Source organism: Ursus americanus, chromosome 22 (assembly GCF_024610735.1).
Source record: "Ursus americanus isolate L20-20 chromosome 22, mUrsAme1.1.p, whole genome shotgun sequence".
NCBI lineage: Eukaryota > Metazoa > Chordata > Mammalia > Carnivora > Ursidae > Ursus > Ursus americanus.
Window position 1 is genome coordinate 49,241,603 of NC_142148.1, and position 18,898 is coordinate 49,260,500.

Genomic DNA, 18,898 nt, shown 5'->3' on the forward strand with positions numbered 1-18,898 from the left:
TCTTCTACGCAGCCTCCTCACCAGACCTGCTTGGACTTGTTTAGAATCAGGTGACAAGAAAGCCAGACCATCTCCTGCAGCTTCGGCTCAAAAGTCACACCACATCCCCTGTGACACATTTTCCTGGTCAAAGCAAGTTACAAGAGCCATCCGCATTCAAGGGGTGAATGACTGGATTCAATCTCCTGTGGGGAGCAGTGTCAACAAGTTGGTGGCCATTTTTAGTCTACCAAAGCGCCCCCACCGCCCTGCAAAGATCCCCTCACTATAATCCCCTTTGTCCCTCCACTCCCTTCCCTGACTCCCACTCCCTTCTTACACTTTAAATAACAGTTTCTTACTTCCCATCACCCAAAGCTGTACTCAGTTACTCCACAATATCTCATTATGTGCCAGGGACCCAGAAGTGAACAAAGTCCCTGCCTGAATGAATCTAACGTTCTGGGAGAGGGACACACAACCAAGAAATAAACAAGCACACAGTGTAGGGCTGTGGAGGACAACAGCTGCTTTGCAGAACAACAGAGCAGAGTCAGGGGGTGGGGGGTGGGGGTTCCTATTATACACAGAGTGGTCAGTTGGCATCTGATGAGGTGACACATAAGCCTCAAAGACATGAGGGAGTGACACGCTCCAGAGGGAGGAGAGTTCCAGGTGGAGCAAACTCTGGGGACCAAGGCCCTGGGGCTCACATTCAGAGACACACTTCCTTGCAAACTTGGATGGAGTTAAAAAAATTCTACAAATAACCATAACACATTTCATTAAAGAACAACAAAAACATATATAGTAAAACTCTTGCTACGCAAAATTGTTTTATTTTACCTGCTTCTGTTACAACTAGAGTCAAATGATAGCTTCTGAGGACAGAACGGTGGGTTACCTTTTTGGGCTTCAGGAGTTCACCTTTGAAAAGGAGTGTGGCCCTAACCTGCCTCCTGGCTTGTGGTGAGGATCAAAGTGACACCATAAAGATGAAAGTTGCCCTGCCTCTGGTTTCATTTCCTACCGCAAGGTTGTCATTTTTTTTTTTTTTAAAGAACACAAATCAGATATTACTTCCTGCTTGAAACCCTCCCCAGGCTCCCTGAGGCCTAAAGAACAAAGGCCAGGCTCCTAAGGATGCCTGAAGAAGCCCCTGGACGAGTGCATTTTTGCCCCTTCCACTCGGCGTCCTGGGTCTGCTCAGCTGCCCTAGGCCTGGTGACTCCCAGATCCCCGGGGTCCTCCTCTTCTGTCTCCAGCCCTGAGACCAGCACGCAGGCCCCACATCTGTCTACCTCCAGCCGCCTCCCACAGCCTCTTTCAGGCCGTCTTCCAGGATCCAATCTAAGTACAGCCCAGCATTAGCTGTGATGCCACGGAACACACCCCTGAGCCTCACTCTCGTGTGTGCAGAGGGGCCCGGGACACCTAACTCCTCGGGGTGGGCAGGAAGCCTGGCGAAGACACGCGCGAGGACTCGGGCCAGGCCCCGGCCCACTGCGGGGCTCGACTGCGCGGGTTCCGGCCCTGGGGCTGGGCTGCAGGGCGGCGGGCTAGGGCGGCCCTGCAAAGGGGCCGCGTCCGGGCTGCGGGGGGCAGGGCAGCGGGTGGGAGGGCTTCCCCGAGGTCGGTCCAGCCCCGCCGGCCCAGAGTGCCGCCGGTGGGAGCCCCGGGACCTCAGCTCGGCGGGCCGCCCCTCCCGGCCCCCGCCGAGGCTTCCCTGGACTCGGCCACCACATGCGCGCTCAGTCCCTTGCCGTCCTGAATTCCCGGCGCGACTGTCCGGCGCGGTCTCGGGAGCGGAGCCCCGTGGCGTGCAGGGCATGCGCGGGCCGCGGGGCGCATGCCCGGTCCTCCCAGCGGGGGGGCAAAGATCGGTGCGGGGACTCGGCCCGGCGCGCGCCTTGGCGGTGAAGCCCGGCTCAGCCGGTCGCCGCGCACGCGCGGCCCGCGCCGACGGACGCAGCACGGCCCCGAGGGTGCAAGCCCGCTGCCACCGCTGCCGCCGCCGGGCCGGGACGGCTATGCGCCCGCGGCGTGAGGCGTGGGAGGGAGGGCCGCCCGTCGGTTCGCGGCGCCGCCTCGCAGTGGTCTGCCCTCGCCTCCCGGCGCCCCGCGCGGTCCGAGTGAGTGCGGGGCTGGGGAGGGGGCCGGGACGCGGGCGGGCGGGCCGGCTCCTGGAGCTGGGGGTTGGCAGGGCCGAGCGGGGCCAACGAGCCGGTCCGCAGGGCGGATGTGGCGGAGACGGGCCCCTCCCGCGCGGGGCTCGGGAGGCCGAGGATGTGGGGAGGCCGGAGAAGTGGGGAGGACGAGGGAGGGGCCCGGGGAGGACGGCGCTGTGGGGAGGACCGGGGCGCGGGCCGGTCGGGAGATGTGGGGCGGACTGGCGGTCTCCGGGAGGACGGGGATGTGGGGAGGCCGGCGTGGGGACACGAGAGGCCAGGGAAGGGGGACGAGGGGGCGGGTTCTGGGAGAACGGGGATGGGTGGAGGACGGACTTGTGGGGAGGTCGGCGGGCTCCGGCAGGCCAGGGGACGAGGGGAGGCTGAGGGCTCGGGTAAACGGGGAGGTTTGGGGGACATGAGAAGGCCTGGGGGGCTTCGTGAAAGATGGGGAGGTTGGTGGATTCGGGGGTCTCGGAGAGACGGAGGGGCTGGAGGCCGGAGCGTACAGGGAGGTTGGGAGCTTGGGGAGGCCAGCTGGCTTTCTTGGGAGCCAGCGGATTGCCTCAAAAACAAAAGCGGGGAGAGAGGAAGGAGGAGGAGGAGGGAAATCCATAGACGGGGCGTCTTCCAGTAGGATGGTCCACAGCATTACTGAACAACAGAAGCTTAACCAGAGAAACACAAGATCTGGACCGGGACACTGGCTGCTGGGGTCTGCCAAGCCCTTCCCCTGTGCTGGCGGGTGCGGGGTGGTCCCCACACAGAGCCCGGCCCAGGAGGACATGCCCACTTTAGAGCCAAGGAGGCTGAGGCTCAGTAAGGGCTGGCACCTCACTCAAGGCCACAAAACTAGAAAGCAGCCACGGCCAGGCCGGTTAGCAGGCTCCATCAGTGCCAACACCCACACTCTCCTCGCTGGAGCCCCGGGAATTTAAGGGAACTGGCACGTGACACGGGGTCCCGGCGCCCAGAACCCCCCAGCCTCGAAAACACCCGGAGGACTGCAGGAGGATGGTGCAGACGCGCAACAGCACCCCGCGTGCGTGGAGCCCAGAGCACGAGCCCCAGGGACAGGAGTGCCCACCCTCTCCCTGTGGCCAGGGCACGTGGCCCTCCCTGCAGGGCCCTTTGGAAGCCCCTCTCCGCCAGTCCCCACAGGGGTCACAAGGATCTGACATTCTACAGCAAATGGCCAAGGCCTAACCTTGCTGACTTCTTCAAAGTAGTGGAGGTGGCAGCCCATGAGGAAGGACGTCGGTGCCATGACGAAGTCTAGCATCTGGCGCGACAAGACGGGCACGAACGTGTGCTGCCACTGCAGGGGGTGCAGGTAGGCCAGGAAGCACTCGGCGACCAGCGGTAGCAGCGCCCAGCTGGAGGAGAAGAACACCATCCGCTGCTCCATGAGGAGGCACGTTAGGATCTGGGGGAGATCAACGACACCGTGTACACACCTCTGACCACGCGCCATGCACTGAACATGCGTGTGAATGCGCCACCAAAACCACGTGGAGCCTAGGTCTCACCCGGTTTCCCTGCTGTTTGCCAAAACGAAAGCCCCTTTAACCCCCAAAAGCACTGCTTGTAAATGGTGTGCACAGTCCTGAATGTCTGCTTGAAGCCAAAAAGCAACTATTCCCAGTGTGTTGTGGAACATTTGGAACATTCTGGAATGTTCTGGAACACACGTGCCCTGGAATCACCCTCCAGACGATGACAGCTTAGATGCCCCACCAAGCCAACCAGCACGGACTCCCCAGGTCCGGAGGGACGCTTACCTGCCGCACTTTCTCGAGCCTGAAGCACAGCAAGGGCAGGTGAAGGTCCAAGTCGATGACCGGGCTCTCAGGGTCCACGCGGGAGGGAAACACGATCTGTAGTGGCTTCATGTTAAATATCTGTGACGACCAAGTTCCGTAATTAGTTCAGAGAGCCGCTCCCAGCAGAGGCCAAAATGCACTGAGACTCTCCGTTCTGGCACCGAGGGTGTCTGACCTAGGATACGTGTTTGAAGACTCACGCTATCCCCGTATATGTCACAGAACCAAACAGTCCAGAGACACACAGAATTGCTGAGCAAGGCTCAGACGTGAATCAAGTACTGAATGTCTTTTTCGGCCAAACTTCCCTAAACTCTTTACTTCATTAGCAGACTGCCCATCGGCAAAGATAAACTGACACCTGGACATCTGTCCCGATCAGCACAGGTTCTAAGTCAAACACGATCGGGTTACTCTTAGAACACTTACTGCATATTACAAATTCTCTTAGTATTTTCAACGTAATTTTCAAAGCTCTTTAAAGACGTGCACTTTAAGAAATCGCTGAGAAAGACTTTATTTTTCTCAATGATGGTATCTCAAAATTACACTTTGATTCAAATTCAGTATCTGCAGAATGCCCCTTCTGTGTAAAAGGACACGGTAGATGGAGGGGGACGGTAGGGGCCCCTCCACCGAGAAGCCTTCCTGCTCATTGGCAAGTTCGTTCCTGACCGTGGGTGTCAGCCTTTTGGGGGGCACCCAGGAGCGTCCCTGGAGCCCTGGGGACCAGCAGAACGGAGTGACCCAAGTGTGAGGAGCACCGGGCCACAAGCACAGAGAAGATTCGAATCTGAGCACAGAGAAGCTCCCGCCAGGAAAAGTGTGGAAGGAGGACACACGGAGAGATGCGGAGCACTGGCTGGAGAACAAATGTTCGCCTTCCACACGTGCTCACACCTGCATCACCACGGCTCTGCGTGAACGCTTGTGCAAAGAACCTGAGGGCAGGAGAAGCCTTCTTTCTGCAAGGGCTCCCCGACGGCACCGTCTTGTCACCCACTGGCCCACAGAAGCAAGACACATCAGAATCAAGGCGGACGCGCTGTGTGGACAGTAACATCCTTTTTATTTAAAACAAAACACGGTAGAGCAGAGTTACATGCTCCCAGCGGTGATGAACTATGAATCATTGTAAAGTTTATATGAAAAATTCCCCTCAATATTTCAAAAAATAAACATATCGACCAGCTTCCCAACTACAGGTAGAAACTAATACAAACACCAGTCATTCTACCAGGGACGCTGTTGGGCCCCCGGGATGCCAGCAACCTCACGTGCGTGAGACCCACACCCTCTGAGCTGGGCTCTGCTGTCCACCCCACCTCTCAGGTGAAGAGACTGAGGAGGGAGAGAGATTTCGGGGAAACACTTTCCAAAGTTCAGCTTTGACTGTAGCCCCACGCAGACAATAGGATCCACGCACAAAGCAACACAGGAAGTGAGTCCGGTAGAGTGAGACGGAAAAGGCGCATTTCACGTGCACACCCAGCGACTTGGCCGTGCTCTGAAAGCACGTAAAATCAGACCCGCTGGTGGGCAGAGAAGCGGCAGAGCGGGCCCAGGGACGCGGGGTGTCTGCTGCTCTCGGGCCGGTGGTCCAGGCGCCGTCCGCGAAAGGGCACCGAGCCAGGCCTGGTGGAGGCTGGGCGCCACCGCCCCTGACGCAGACAGGAGATGCCCCACCCGGCGCCCACACGCTTGATTCACAGGAACCACAGCTCCTGACCACTAGCTACACAGCATCTCCATCAATGTTTGCTTGTAGTGGGTTCTGGAATTCCATGCTGAATCGGCTCCGGGGTTAGAGAAGAACCTTGGCCTTGGGTTTTTCCAAAACAAGGAACAGCCACAGTGGTTCAACACTCCCAAAGATGGGTCAGGGCCACGTATCAATGAGGACCCCAGAGCTGGTGAGGCCGCACGAGGGGGATCACAGCGGCTAGTCTGAGCCAGACTCGGCTCATTCGGACAAATGCGCAAGAACCAAGACGCAGGCCCTGCTCTGTGAACAGGACAGGCTAACGCCGAAACACGACCCATCCGTTCATTCATTCACTCGACAGCTGTGGGAGCAGCAGGCATGGTAACAGCGTCGCAAACGCAGCTCTGAACAGGGCCTTTTCCTCATGCAGCTTGGAGGCCGATGGAGAAGATGGACATTGAACAAAACACACACGTGTGCGGGCCCTAACTGCAGACCATGCTGGGCTCTGCAGGAAGGGAGCAGGGCACAGAGAGACGGGTGGGAGGTCACACAGAGGCCGTCCCGAAGAACCTGACTTCCAGGAACAGCATATGCAAGGGCCTGGGGGCAGCACCTGCGAGGGACTGAGGGAAATCCAGTGTGGCTGGACAACAGTCAGCAAGGGAGTGAGGACATGAGACAGAGCAGGACACTGATACAGGGGCTAGGGATGCAGGACTGCGGCAGCTACGCAGCGAGAAGCCATTGTGGGGTTTTACGCACAAGAGGAGAGTCCAATGGATAGATGTTAACAGTCCCTGCAGCCACTATGCAAAGGATGAACTGAATGAAGGGTCAAGAATGGACGTGACCAGACCAATGGCTCCCCAAGTCACGCAGGTGGGACCCAGTGGCCCTGCAGCCACTATGCAAAGGATGAACTGAATGAAGGGTCAAGAATGGACGTGGCCAGACCAATGGCTCCCCAAGTCACGCAGGTGGGACCCAGTGGCCCTGCGTGGGGTGGTGGCCGTGGCCAACTAGAGGCAAACGCCGGGAGCTGGCCGGTCAGGGATGAGCCATGGATGGAATGCAGGGGTGAAGAGAAGAGGCATCAAGAACGACCCCCAGGAAACTTTCTCACGGGGGTGGTAAAAGTCGGAGAACCAAATGTGAGCTCATCCAAGACTCCGAGGTACAGAAGATGGGTATGGGCGCGGTTCGTGCATTACTCATGCTCAAAGGCGGAACATAGTACATACGGTTAACCCTCAAACTGCCCTGAACTCAGCTTTGTTCACTGCTTAGCCGGTCCTCAGGGAACACTTGTTGAGTGATTAGAGCAAGAACAGAAACTTTGATGACTTCACTGAACCATAAAAAAATACCAATTATCCACATAATAAAGATGAGAGCCTTGCACAAAACAAGAACCCAATAAACGTCCCTACAAAGGTTTCTGGGAGCGGAACCAAGGTCCTGGGGCAACTTGCTCTGTCTCTGGGCCTGGAATGCATCTGGCAGGGTTCCCTCCCCCATCCCACACACTGTAGTGTGATATTAAAAATATACATTTTAAGTTCATGATCACATGTCTCCTGCGAAATAAAATTAATTTTTCAACTGTGAATAATAATCAATACGTAGAGAACCGAGATCTCTATGTCTAAGCTTCCAGAAAGGACTGAGTGAAGCAGAGTCGACATCTATGACTTTCTTCCAGACACTAATCTGGCAGGTGCTTGTTTGAGAACGAGGAAATGCCCGGTGGTTGCGTCAGTCTGGAAGATGCCAGGCCAGACAGGTGTCATCACAGCTCAGCCGTCTTGGCCCATTACTCGGCAAAGGGGGAACGTGGGCTGCCTTTCTGCAACTGTCCTTAGCCCGAAACCCTCAAGTGGTGAAAGAGCCAACAACATCTCAGGACGAGCGTGCCAGGGAACCCAGACCCACGGAAACGCTTGGCCACTTATTCAACAACACGGTGGCACTGGGAAAAACCAAAAAATAGGAAGCCAGGTACTTTTCATTAATCACCCCGGACAGGAGAAAACATGAATCAGTTTAATACAATACCCAATATTCCAGACAAATAAACCAAATGAGCCGGTGTGTTAAGCACTAAGGGGGCCCATCACCAGCTCCACACCACGTATCACGGGCCGCCCGGCAAACGCATCTCTAGAAACAGCGTAAATAGACGATTCTGTAAGGAACCTGAGAAGCGTAATTTAAACACCCTGGAACGTAAGAAACAGTTTAAAACATTAAACCCATCGTCGACATAGGACTTTTACTATTCATAAAGAAAAGACAAAATTCCAGATTTAATGACCAAATGAAGCGGTCCAGGCGGCGGGCTAGGTGTCAAAGACAGTTTTGCAGCAAAATCTTTTATGTGATTGTCAACTTCAAAATCTTTACAGAGCTTCAGATGAGTCAATAAACTAAAATAAAAAAAATCAAATCACAAAATAAGTATGAGTATCCAATTGTCATCTTAGCATTTCTTTTTTTATAATAATTTTTTATTATGTTAGTCACCATACAGTATATCCTTAGTTTTTGATGTAAAGTTCCATGATTCATTACTTGCGTGTAACACCCAGTGCTCCATGCAATACGTGCCCTCCTTACTACCCGTCACAATGGAATATTACTCAGCCATCAGAAAGAACGATTACACAACATTGCAGTGACATGAAGGGGACTGGAGGACATCTTAGCATTTCTAATCAGCGCTGACCTGTCTGCCAGTGCCGGCAGCCCCAGGGCCTTCCAGGCTGGGGGCGGGGGAGGTGGCGGGAGGACACTGACGACAACCCTAGGCCTCAGACAGCAAGGTGAGGCTGCCCAGGGTCAGGACCTGCCTGCAGGGGGGCACAGGAGAGGTGGAGCGTGGGGGGATGGGGGCTGGTCATGTTCTGTTTCTTGCTGTGAGTGCTGGTTACACAGCTGGAATTCATGCAATTTTCTGTCTGGGTCATACTTCAGCAGCGAGTAAACATCTCAAAGGAAAGTGCTTGGCCACGTTTGTTTCCCAAATGCATTCTGACTTTTGAAGTACGGTTGGCCCTTGAACAATGTGAGGGGTTAAAGGTGCTCTCCCCCACGCAGTTGAAAACCTGCATAGAACTTCTCAACCCCCAAAAAACTTAATTGCTGATAGCCCGCTGCTGACCTAAAGCCTTACCGACGACACGAACGATCGATTAACAGGTATTCTGCATGTAATATGCATTATATCCTGTATTCTTAGAATAAAGTAAGCTAGAAAAGAGGAAATGTTTTTAAGAAAATCCTGAGGAAGAGAAAATACATATATAGGACTGTACTGTATTTGTTGAAAAAAATCCAGGTGTACGTGGACGCGCACAGTTCAAACCGCGTTGTTCAAGGCACAGCGGCAAGTGACTGAAACGCATGACGGACCAGCAGGTGCCTGGGGGCAGGCGGCTGGGAAGTGACCACAGGGTGTAAGGGAACTTTGGGGCGTGGTGAAAATGTTCTCTGTCTTAATGGCAGTGGTGGTGACATGGTGTCTACATTAGGCAAAATTCAGCCAACTGCCCTGGAAACCCCACCTCTGTGCCCTGGGGCGGTCCCCGGCCTCACTCGCCACAGCAGGGCCACAGCAGGGCCCACGCGTGTCCCGCAAGCCAAGCGCTTACGCTGTTACTTTAAGTAACAAATCATAAGTCCGCCTGGGGTCAGTCAGGGCGCCTAGGTGGCGCAGTCGGTTAAGCATCTGACTCTTGATTGGAGCTCAGGTCGCAATCTTAGGGTCATGAGATCAAGCCCGTGTCAGGCTCTGCACTCAGCATGGATCCTGCTTGGGATTCTCTCTCTCTCTCCCTCTGTCCCTCCTCCCTGCTCTCTCTCTCTCTAAAAATAATAAATGAATAAATCTTTAAAAATAATAATAGCTCTTCCTGAAGTTAGTGTCAGGAAATGGAGATAATTCAATATTCTTCCATATTTTAATTATTGTCAAAGAATAGTATCGAGTTAAAAAAAAAAAAACCAGACTCTCCATAATCTAATTCCCCAAATACAACTAAGCATTCTCTCCCAATTTCTGTCCACACAGAGGCCTAGTTTACACGCCACCATTATAGCAGAAAAACAGATTTTAAAAATCTATAAATCTGTATTTATAAACTGCCTTTTGCATTTCTGTCATCTGTTTTTCTGTTTTCTAGTTCGGGTCATTTAGCAACGACCATCAGGAGACAGAAAACTCGAGGAGCAGGGAAACTGAACACGTTTTTCGAGTTAAATGTTCCTTTGCATTAACGTCTAGCAGGATGGTATTTGTTGCCAGTCACACGTGAATGATCACGCGTACAAAGGCCGAGAAAGTGAAGCAGGTGCTGTCCTCCCCGCAGGCCCGAACCCGTTCCGTTCGAGAAAGGGTGGCAACACCACCCCCAATTCACAGAAGAGGAAACGAGATGGGTGCACAAGCCACCTACCCTCAGGTGCTGAAGATTACCAGTTAATTAACGAAAAGGGACCCTGTCCTAATTTATCATCCTATCACTGCCCACGCCCGGGCAGACATGCCCTACTGAGCACGCAGTCCCGGAGGGAGACCCGGCGAGCGCTCTGTTCTGTGTCGGGGGCAATAAAACGCGGGCTAGACCCAAACTATGGGCAAACACCAGCCACATTTTGAAAACTAAAACATTAAGGTGCTGGAACTTGAGCTCCGAAGGTGGTGAGTTTGGTCAGGAAGGATTCCTGCTCGTCCCTCTGACCACAGTGTGAGAACCAAAATGATGGTCTTTCCAGAAGTCTGCGACTTGCCAGGGGTGGAGGGTGGGTATTACAGCATTAAGGCAAACCTCCGTTGGCCGCCTCTGTCGTTAACCAAACCACTGAGAATTCCAAGACTAGAACTTGGTGAGAACGAAAACCAGGCGGCCAGGGCGCGTGTGGCCGGGGGATGGACCGTGTCCACACGCCACAATCATCCCCCGACGACAGGCGGCAAGTGCGCCCGACGCGATTCTCTCTAGAGTTTTCAAAACTTCTCTACGTCCTCAGGCTTTCTACTCAATATCATCAGCATTAAGGCACTTCAAGATTCCACCCCAAGAAAAGATAATTCGTTAACTGTCATGAACTTAACAGGACTGACAGCAGCGGCAGCCTGATTTTCTCAGATAACAGGAGAAGAGCTATTTCTGATGGACGTCTTTTTTAAAAAACCAAACAACATAAAATCCTCCATACTAATTTTACTTCCCACAGTTTGGTTTCATCTTCCCTTGTCTGGCAGACCTTCCCCACAGGCTACCGCCTCGGGAAGCCTCTGGGCCTTCACGGGAGCTCCCGTCACCAAACCAGAGCCCGCCCACCACCGCCAGCGCCAGGCGTGGCCTCGCAGACACGCGGGCACCGCACGGGCTCACCAGGACAGGCAGTCCTTGAGGGCGTTGTAGTAGGGGAGCTTGGAGACCACGCACACCGAGAACGGTCCGAAGCAGCCAGCCACGCCCGCGGTCGGCCAGGATGGCTCCCAGTGCGCCTTGCCGTTGTAGAAACACGACTCGTCCTGGAGAGAAGGCAACAGGCCCGTGTCACCCTCCGATCCAGCTGGTCCCAGCTTCTATCCTCAGCAGTGTGGGCCTCTGCAGACAGAAGCGAGAGGGCAGGGGCCCAGACAGCATCCTGCTCCCCCGCCACCCGGCTGGCGCCCCCTCCGGTGTCACCGCAAGTCCCAGTCAGCGTGGATGCCCCCCCTGTGTCACTGGGAGTCCCAGTCCTCGCAGATGCCCCCCTCCCCCAGTGTGTGATGTGCTGAGGTGGCAGAGACAATGACACGTCCCAACCCCAGATGGGAACACAGTGAGAACACAGTAAGACACAGAAGGGGCCATGGGCTCTGCTTACACAGGAAAAAACCTCCAGCACTGGGCCATATATGTGTGTGTCGGTGGGGGAGAGGGGGGGTTCTCAGCTGGAGAAAAGTACCGGCACCGAGATTCCAGAAGGCACAGACCACTGCAGAGCTTACGAGTGGCGCATCACTGAGGGCCACAGTCTGGCCCCCGTGGAGGGTTGTTTGGGGTTTTTCAGTAGGGACGGCGGACCGTGATAACAGCTCCACCTGGGGATGGTGTGAACGCGAAGGTCTTGCAAGACAGGGGGAGAGCCCGGCAAGCAGTGGGCACGCCATTCGTCTACCCACCAACATTGAACCAAGGCCCTCAAGTCAGTGTGCTGGGCCCCCAGGCAAGTCCCCTCACCTCCCTGTGCGACTGCCTGCTCCCTCAGCGGTAAAATGGGGATGATGCTGAGAGTTCCCAGCCCCGTTCGCTGTGGATTAAATGAACGACTGTGCAGGAGGGTCGTCGGCACCGGGCTGAGCACACGGGCAGCTGGCATATGAGGACCACAGTGCCGTCTGCACTCCGGGCGGGGCTGCGCGTGCAGTCCACGGAAAGACAGGAGCGCAGGACAGGGCGTGGCTGGTCACTGGGCACGAGGGGAGGTGGGGAGGCCAGCATGTAGGGCCCAGAGTCACCCCGAAACCACGCAGGCACTGAGAGGATGGGCGAGGGGTCACGCACACCCCAGCAGCCAGGTGTAGTGGGGGAGTCACAGGCAAAGCAGAGGCTGTGACCTTTTTAAAATGTATTTAAGGATAAGAGAAATAACATGTACTTCTCATAGCGATCACTTCACAGACAGGCTCCCAAGCACCTTCCTGAATAATCCAGCCTCCCATCCTGTCTCTGCCGGAAGCGCTGGCCAGGGAGGGGCAGGAACTCGGCCCCCGGCTCGTCTCCCACCCCTACCTAACCCAGGCAAGCAGGCAGGCTGCCAACGCCGCAGGCCCAGCAGCCCGCACACACGGCCATGAGGGGTGGCCTCCCCGCGCTGCCCACTGCCCACCCTAGTCCAGGGGTCCAGGGGACGCCTAGTCCAGACACGGAGGTCGCGCACTCAGACATCAGCAGAATGCTGGACTCCCACAGGTTTCCGAGGCACATCCACAGGCGTGAAGGGACAGAGCCCATCGAGTTGAGCCTTATGCCGTGACACTTAGGGATAATTCTCCCAGCACACCTGGCCCAGCCTCTGACGGCAGAGTGGGGAGGAACAACCGGGCAGCCACCGCCCCCTCAGTGTGGGATTCCTGGACTTCCCCAGGGTAAAGCACTGCTGCTTCTGGAAACCCTCTGGACACAGGCCGTGGGTCACCCCGCCTCTTCAGGTGCACGGCGGCCCCTGCGACCTCCAGGGGCCGGCTGGCTCGCACTCGTGGCCCTGCCGGGCGGGGGAGGGCCAAGTCATGCTCTGGAGGCCCAAAGCTGTCACCCCACATACAAGAACACAAATGTCCCTCCACGGACATGTGGGAAACAAGCTGTGGCTCACATACACTGGGCGGTAGGACTCGGCCGTAAGGACAGAGGTGCTGCTGCCCCAACGTGGATGAACTCTGACCCCATTCACTGAGTGCACGAAGCCAGACACAGAAGCCACATGCAGCCTGAGTCCACTGACACCAGGTGTCCGAAGCAGGCAAACCCATGTGGGCAGAACGGGGGGCCGGGGGCCGGGGGTGGGACTTCCGGGGTGATGAATGTCTTTTGCAACCAGGCGTGGCAGGGGCTGCCCGCCAGCGGGAGTGTATTTAGTGCCACTGACCCACACACGCTAAAATGATTACAATCGTGGTGATTGCGGGAAGCGTGTTTCAGCAAAAATAAACACCAGCAGATTTCAGAGGGAATTCACGGCAGTCACGTATGTGCAGGGGTCAGGAGTACTGGGCAACCACGGCATACTTCTGTTCCCACAGACATCGGTCAGCACCAGGAAGTGGACACAGTCCTCCTTCGGTTCGGAGGCCACGTACACGCCCCCTGCGGGTAGAGAAAGAAGAGGAAATCTCGGCACGGCCCCGTGGCATCCACCTCCGAGGCTGGGCTCTCCGTGAGCCCACTTTGCGGCCTACAGAACCTGTCCTCGCCCTGCCAGCTGTGGCACTTGGGGGGTCGGGCCGCCAGCCAGCCGTGGCCCCCTCCGTCCCTCCGTGGGTGCCCATTTCTCAGCCACCCTCTGTGCTCTGCAGAATTTAGCGAAGGAACATAAGAACAACCGCAGACAAACCCTCTGGGGTGTGCCTGGGGGAGGCGACCATTTCTGAGCATGGCAGGTGCAGGGGTTGTCCTAGCTGTCCCCGGGTTGTAATCCCTGAGACCGGGAGACAGCAGCCATTCCCGATGGAACCTCCCAGACAGGGAATGACGGACGGGAAGTCCCTAGTCTGAGTCTTCTACACCAGCCACTCAGCGTTTCTCAAAGACCAGTGGAAAACATGAGGGCCACCCACTGCCGGGAACAGGCCAGGTGGGGAAAGCATGTGAGCCCGGGCTACAGGCCCCGGGGTCCCCAGAAAACAGGGGCCAGAGAGCCCGGCGGAAGTGCACTCTGGGGGGAGATGCTGCAGGCTAACTGGACTCATCCTGACCCACCGGCCGGACCTCTGGAAGACGGGCCTGTCAATCAGAAGTGAAAATCCTTGGAAAGCACCTCTACCAACCGTGCTGGCGATCCCGACAGCCCTTCGTCTGGGATTCGCTCTCCAAAACATGGGGGCTGCACTATTGGGCTGCACGTCCTTCAGCTCCCAAACCCCCAAGATTAAGAGAACTGAGACCTGCAGTTTGGCCTCGGGGCTGCCAGGGGTAACCAGCCCCCCGTCTGTCACCCTTTCTTGACTTGGTTTCTAGAAAGCACCATGGGGGAGTTGGGAAAGCAGGGCGGGGAAGCAGAGCTGAGGCAGGCCAAGCAGGTCCACACCGTTGGGGACACTAATGTCTTCAGGAGGGAGGCCCTTCCAGGGCTCCGTTTTGGGCTTGTCCCTCTTCTTTCTGAAGGAGCGCCTTCTGGTCTTGCTCAGAGTCGCGGAGGGGGCGCCAGCCATCTGACTGTCATCCTTACTGACGAAAGGAGGCACAAAAACCGACAGGACCTCCAGATCGAGAGAAGAGGGGCTGCTGACCCCCTGCTTCAGGGACACCTAAAGGGAGTAATACGAGTAAGCCAACAGCGCTTACCCTTGCTCCGCTGTGCGCCTTCTGTCCAAGCACCCACTGTCGCTCTGTTCCCCTTCGACCCGCCAGAGTGCCGGTTCCGCACCCACGTGTGTGTGTGGCCTCACCCACCAGTGGCCCAGGACAGGAAGGACGGCAAAGAAGCTGCTTTTAGGGACCCATCAGGCCATGCGTTCAGGCAAGTCACCCACAGCACAGGGTCTGGCTCTCCGGCTGCCCCTGGGCACACAGCCCGGCAGTTGCCAGCCCAGGACTGACAGGCAGACCTCAGTTCACATCCAGCTCTGCTTGGACTGCAGCAGCGAACGCCGCATCCCTGAGCTTCCCTCTCAAGGGGGCAAGGTCGCAGGTCAAAGGCTCAACCCCAGCCCCCACACCAGAGGCCCCAGTGCCCTCCCAGGTTGGGGGGGCCGCATACTGTCCAGCCCAGTACAGATGGGGTGCCGGCGTCATGCCCCATGCCAGTGGTCCTGTTGCCCCTGACCTGGGGACACGGACCGAGGGGTGAGAAGAAGGACTGCTGGCCTCAGAGAGAAGAGACACACCCTTCCTCCAGCAACCAAACGGTCACCCCAGGTCTACACAACAGGGTCATTCAGCCTGAACACTTTCGAACTTTAACTTGGTACCCGATTTTTACAAAACCTTTTGTCTTTTCAGTCTTCCCCCAGATAATATGAAGAGCACGGGCTCTGCCTCCGACCTCCGTTCTGTCTAGCTACGATGCCTGAGACGGGCCACTCCGCAGAGGCAGTTGCCGGACTGCTCCCCGAGCTCCCAGAAGAGGTCAACAGGCCGTGACAGAGAAACGGGCAGGTCAGCTCCAAGCTAGTGGAGAAACAGAAGTCAGGGGCAGGATTCGCTGGGTGGCAAGCATGTGGGAAGGTGGGAGGACGCCGGGGTGGGGTGGGCTGCGCGGAATCAAAGATCTCTGAGGGACTCAGAGAGGGCATGAGGAAGGACATCGTTGTCACCAGGAGAAATGGAATTGTCACCGGCAGGGAAGGGACAGCCAGCATCACCGTTTCAGTAAGAATCGTGGAGCCAAAGGGGAACTCTTACCCTTGAGAGGATTCATACAAGGAACTCCCATCAGTAAATACACTCTCTAAACTCAAAAAGCTTATTTTTATTCTGTATAATTTAAATTCAGGCAATAATTTCTTTATATTTGGAAAAAAGTTTAGTACCAGTGGGAACAAAGACCAAACATGGGAAATCCATAGTACTGGATAATGTTTACATCTTTGTGTATCAGGCATGAAAGGAAACCACGTCTTGAGTTCTATAAAACCTTTCTAAAACTTTCCTTATCACCATCCAGCAGTTCGGACCTACTTAACTATGAAAGTATGCACGTCCGCTCCTTCCTCACGTCAAACATCACATCGGTGAGCACTGGGCACAGGTGGTCACAGCGTGGAGCCGGCCCCTTGCCTGCAAACCCCCCTCTGCTCTTCCCCTCTGCCCTGACGCTCCTGGGTAGGGCCCCGGCAGACCCCTCCTTCCAGGCTGTGACCCCCCCAGGGCTGACTCCTTGCCCCTCCTCAAGTGCCCCGCCTGGCTGGCAGTCTCCACACTCACATGGTGTCCTCACCTAGGGACGGCGCCCAGAGTCCCACTGCCAGCTCAGGCCTCTTGCCAGTCCCAGACCGCACCCAGCTGCCTCCAGACATAAGGCGGGTCCCTTAAACTCACAGCTTCAAAAATTAAGCTCCTGCTGATTTCCCTAAAACCCAAGCTTCCGCCCATATGCTTGCCTGTGATAAAGACAGTGACCCTCGGGTCTTCAGAGCCACCAACCGCAGAAAGGTCTCTGAAAGCAGCCCCAGTGCCAGCCCAGCTGCGCACCTGCAGACCAAGCAGCCACCCACCCCGGGACTTAGAGCAGCTACAGACTCCACAAACTAATCCTTCAAGGGTTCTGCCATGAGAATGGCATCGCCTCCTCCCGCCCGGCCCAGGACGCCCCACCCGCACTGTCCACTCTCACAAAGGGGGGGCACCTGGGTGGCTCAGTCGGTGAAGCGTCTGCCTTCGGCTCAGGTCATGATCTCAGGGTCCTGGGATGGAGCCCCAGGTCCGGCTCCCTGCTCAGCGGGGAGCCTGCTTCTCCCTCTCCCTCTGTGCCTCTCCCCTCCCCGCTGTGTTCACTCTCTCTCAAATAAATAAATAAATAAATAAATAAATAAATAAATAAAAATCTTAAAAAACAGAACACATGTGACCTCATCACCTGCCCCAACGGGCGGTGGCTCCTGCCACTGGCACCAGCTTTTTACCCCTGCAGACCCTTCGATGGATCCAAACCAGCCTCACACACCATCCCTGTCCCTCCACCAGCATGAAAATGGAATCTGTTTCCATACATTACCGTTATTACCACGTATTCCATGTATGTGGCACACGTGTGCTACGTCACAGGGCAGGACGACGACCTGCATCGTACGCCTGAGCAGCAGGCCAGCCTGCTTCCAAAGCCAGGGTGCCCCCAAAGCTGTGCCCCGCTGAACCTCTCGGTCTCCAGACACAAGCGCCCATGGTCCAACGCTGTGCTTTTTCCCTGCTCTCCACTCCGCTGGACTCGTGCTCACCCCCTCCCCGCTCCTCCTCTTCACCAGGGATGCCCCCTCCACCCCCACTGGAGGGAGACTTTCCTCACCTGCAGCCAGGACAAGGCGCCTCTTCTAGACCATCAAGCCCCTGGCTCCTCACCTTCTTCCACCACCTCCACCTCCCCTCCTCACCTCCTACAGCACCTCCTTCCATCACCTTCACCTCTCGTCCTCACCTCCTACAGCACCTCCTTCCATCACCTCCACCTCACCTCCTCACCTCCTACAGCACCTCCTTCCATCACCTCCACCTCCCCTCCTCACCACCTACAGCACCTCCTTCCACCTCCCCTGCACCTCCTCCCTCGTCACCTCCTACAGGACCTCGTTCCACCACCTCCACCTCCCCTCCTCACCTCCTTCAGCACCTCCTTCCACCTCCCCTTCACCTCCTCCCTCCTCACCTCCTACAGCACCTCCTTCCATCACCTCCACCTCCCCTCCTCACCTCCTACAGCACCTCCTTCCATCACCTCCACCTCCCCTCCTCACCTCCTACAGCACCTCCTTCCACCTCCCCTGCACCTCCTCCCTCCTCACCTCCTAGAGCACCTCCTTCCGCCTGCCCCTGCCCTGGCTCAGCACCTAGAGCACTGATGCCTTCCACGTTGTACTCTATCACCTTCAGAGCTGTTGGTGGGCTGGGCCGGGGACTGTGTGGTCTCTCTGCGTCCCCACATTCAGCCAGCCGACGGCTCTCAGCGGAGGTTGCTCATCCATTCACATCCTCGCGCTCCGCGACCTCTTAGAGCGCAGCAGTCCGGATGCTGAAGGGAATGCGGTCATCATGCTAACGGCAGGAGACTACCTCTTGCCCCGCCATTTATCTAGTCCCTTAAAGTAAGATGGCCTAAATTCAGCCAACTTGGCATTTGGCCATACATCACACATCTGTTTTTCCACTGAACGTATGTCCTTGCGTCTTTTCTGGTTGGATAAGCAATACAGTCTCATGTTAAAAGCTAACGACAATACAGGAAGAATAAAATACATAAGAATAGAAAGGAAAGGCCTTCCCCCTAATTCCACGAAAGGGTGGGTAATACTATGCACAGCGGAGATTACAGCCTTCCCGTTTCTTATGTGCGTATATATCAATATGATTTGTCCCCCTACATACAATCATCTCCTTTTACTGGTTCCACTAGCTTTTTTCTCCACTTCAGCATATGGGGTGGCTGATTCCCTGTCACAGCTGTATGGTGCCACACGGGGACGACGCAGTAACAGCCCTACCGAGGGACAGCTGGCGTGCTCTCTTCTTCGTCACACACACAACCTGAGCAAAGGCAGCGGTGAACAGTGTCTGCCATACATACGTGCACGTGTCCGACTGGGTCATCAGAGTAAGTTCCTGAACGCACAGTCCTGGATCCCAGAGCATTGCAACGGCCCCTCCCCTACGGGCGAGACAAGGTCTGTTCTCACAGCCTGGGGACAGTCACTCCTGCTCTTCTCTCGCCCACACTGATTTACTAACCCCTCCCCGGGAACAACCATTTCAGTCCAAAAAACCAGAGCTAATTAAAAAGTGAGACACACACACCCTAAC

The 18,898-nt window shown here is 56.0% G+C and overlaps 1 protein-coding gene and 1 long non-coding RNA gene across 5 annotated transcripts; one reads left to right on the forward strand and one right to left on the reverse strand.

The window, feature by feature from the left end:
* Window positions 1–798: 798 nt before the first annotated feature.
* Window positions 799–11,804, reverse strand: LOC148108106 (DENN domain-containing protein 3-like). 4 transcript variants are annotated; one of them, XM_087853800.1, is made up of 4 exons: window positions 11,075–11,804; window positions 7,993–8,104; window positions 3,929–4,048; window positions 799–3,573 (listed from the first exon to the last, which is right to left on the reverse strand). In XM_087853800.1, the coding sequence occupies exons 3-4, from the start codon at window positions 4,037–4,039 to the stop codon at window positions 3,082–3,084; spliced, it is 603 nt and encodes a 200-aa protein (XP_087709926.1). In that variant the 5' UTR covers window positions 4,040–4,048; window positions 7,993–8,104; window positions 11,075–11,804; the 3' UTR covers window positions 799–3,081. The 4 variants fall into 4 exon arrangements, with proteins under 4 accessions (XP_087709926.1, XP_087709929.1, XP_087709930.1 ...); XM_087853803.1 differs by lacking the exon at window positions 7,993–8,104; XM_087853804.1 differs by lacking the exon at window positions 11,075–11,804 and having other exon boundaries at window positions 7,993–8,119.
* On the forward strand, window positions 11,801–17,527 carry LOC148108107 (uncharacterized). Its single transcript, XR_015721027.1, has 3 exons — window positions 11,801–14,909; window positions 15,392–15,547; window positions 16,056–17,527. It is a non-coding gene; the product is annotated as an uncharacterized LOC148108107 (long non-coding RNA).
* The last annotated feature ends 1,371 nt before the right edge of the window (window positions 17,528–18,898 follow it).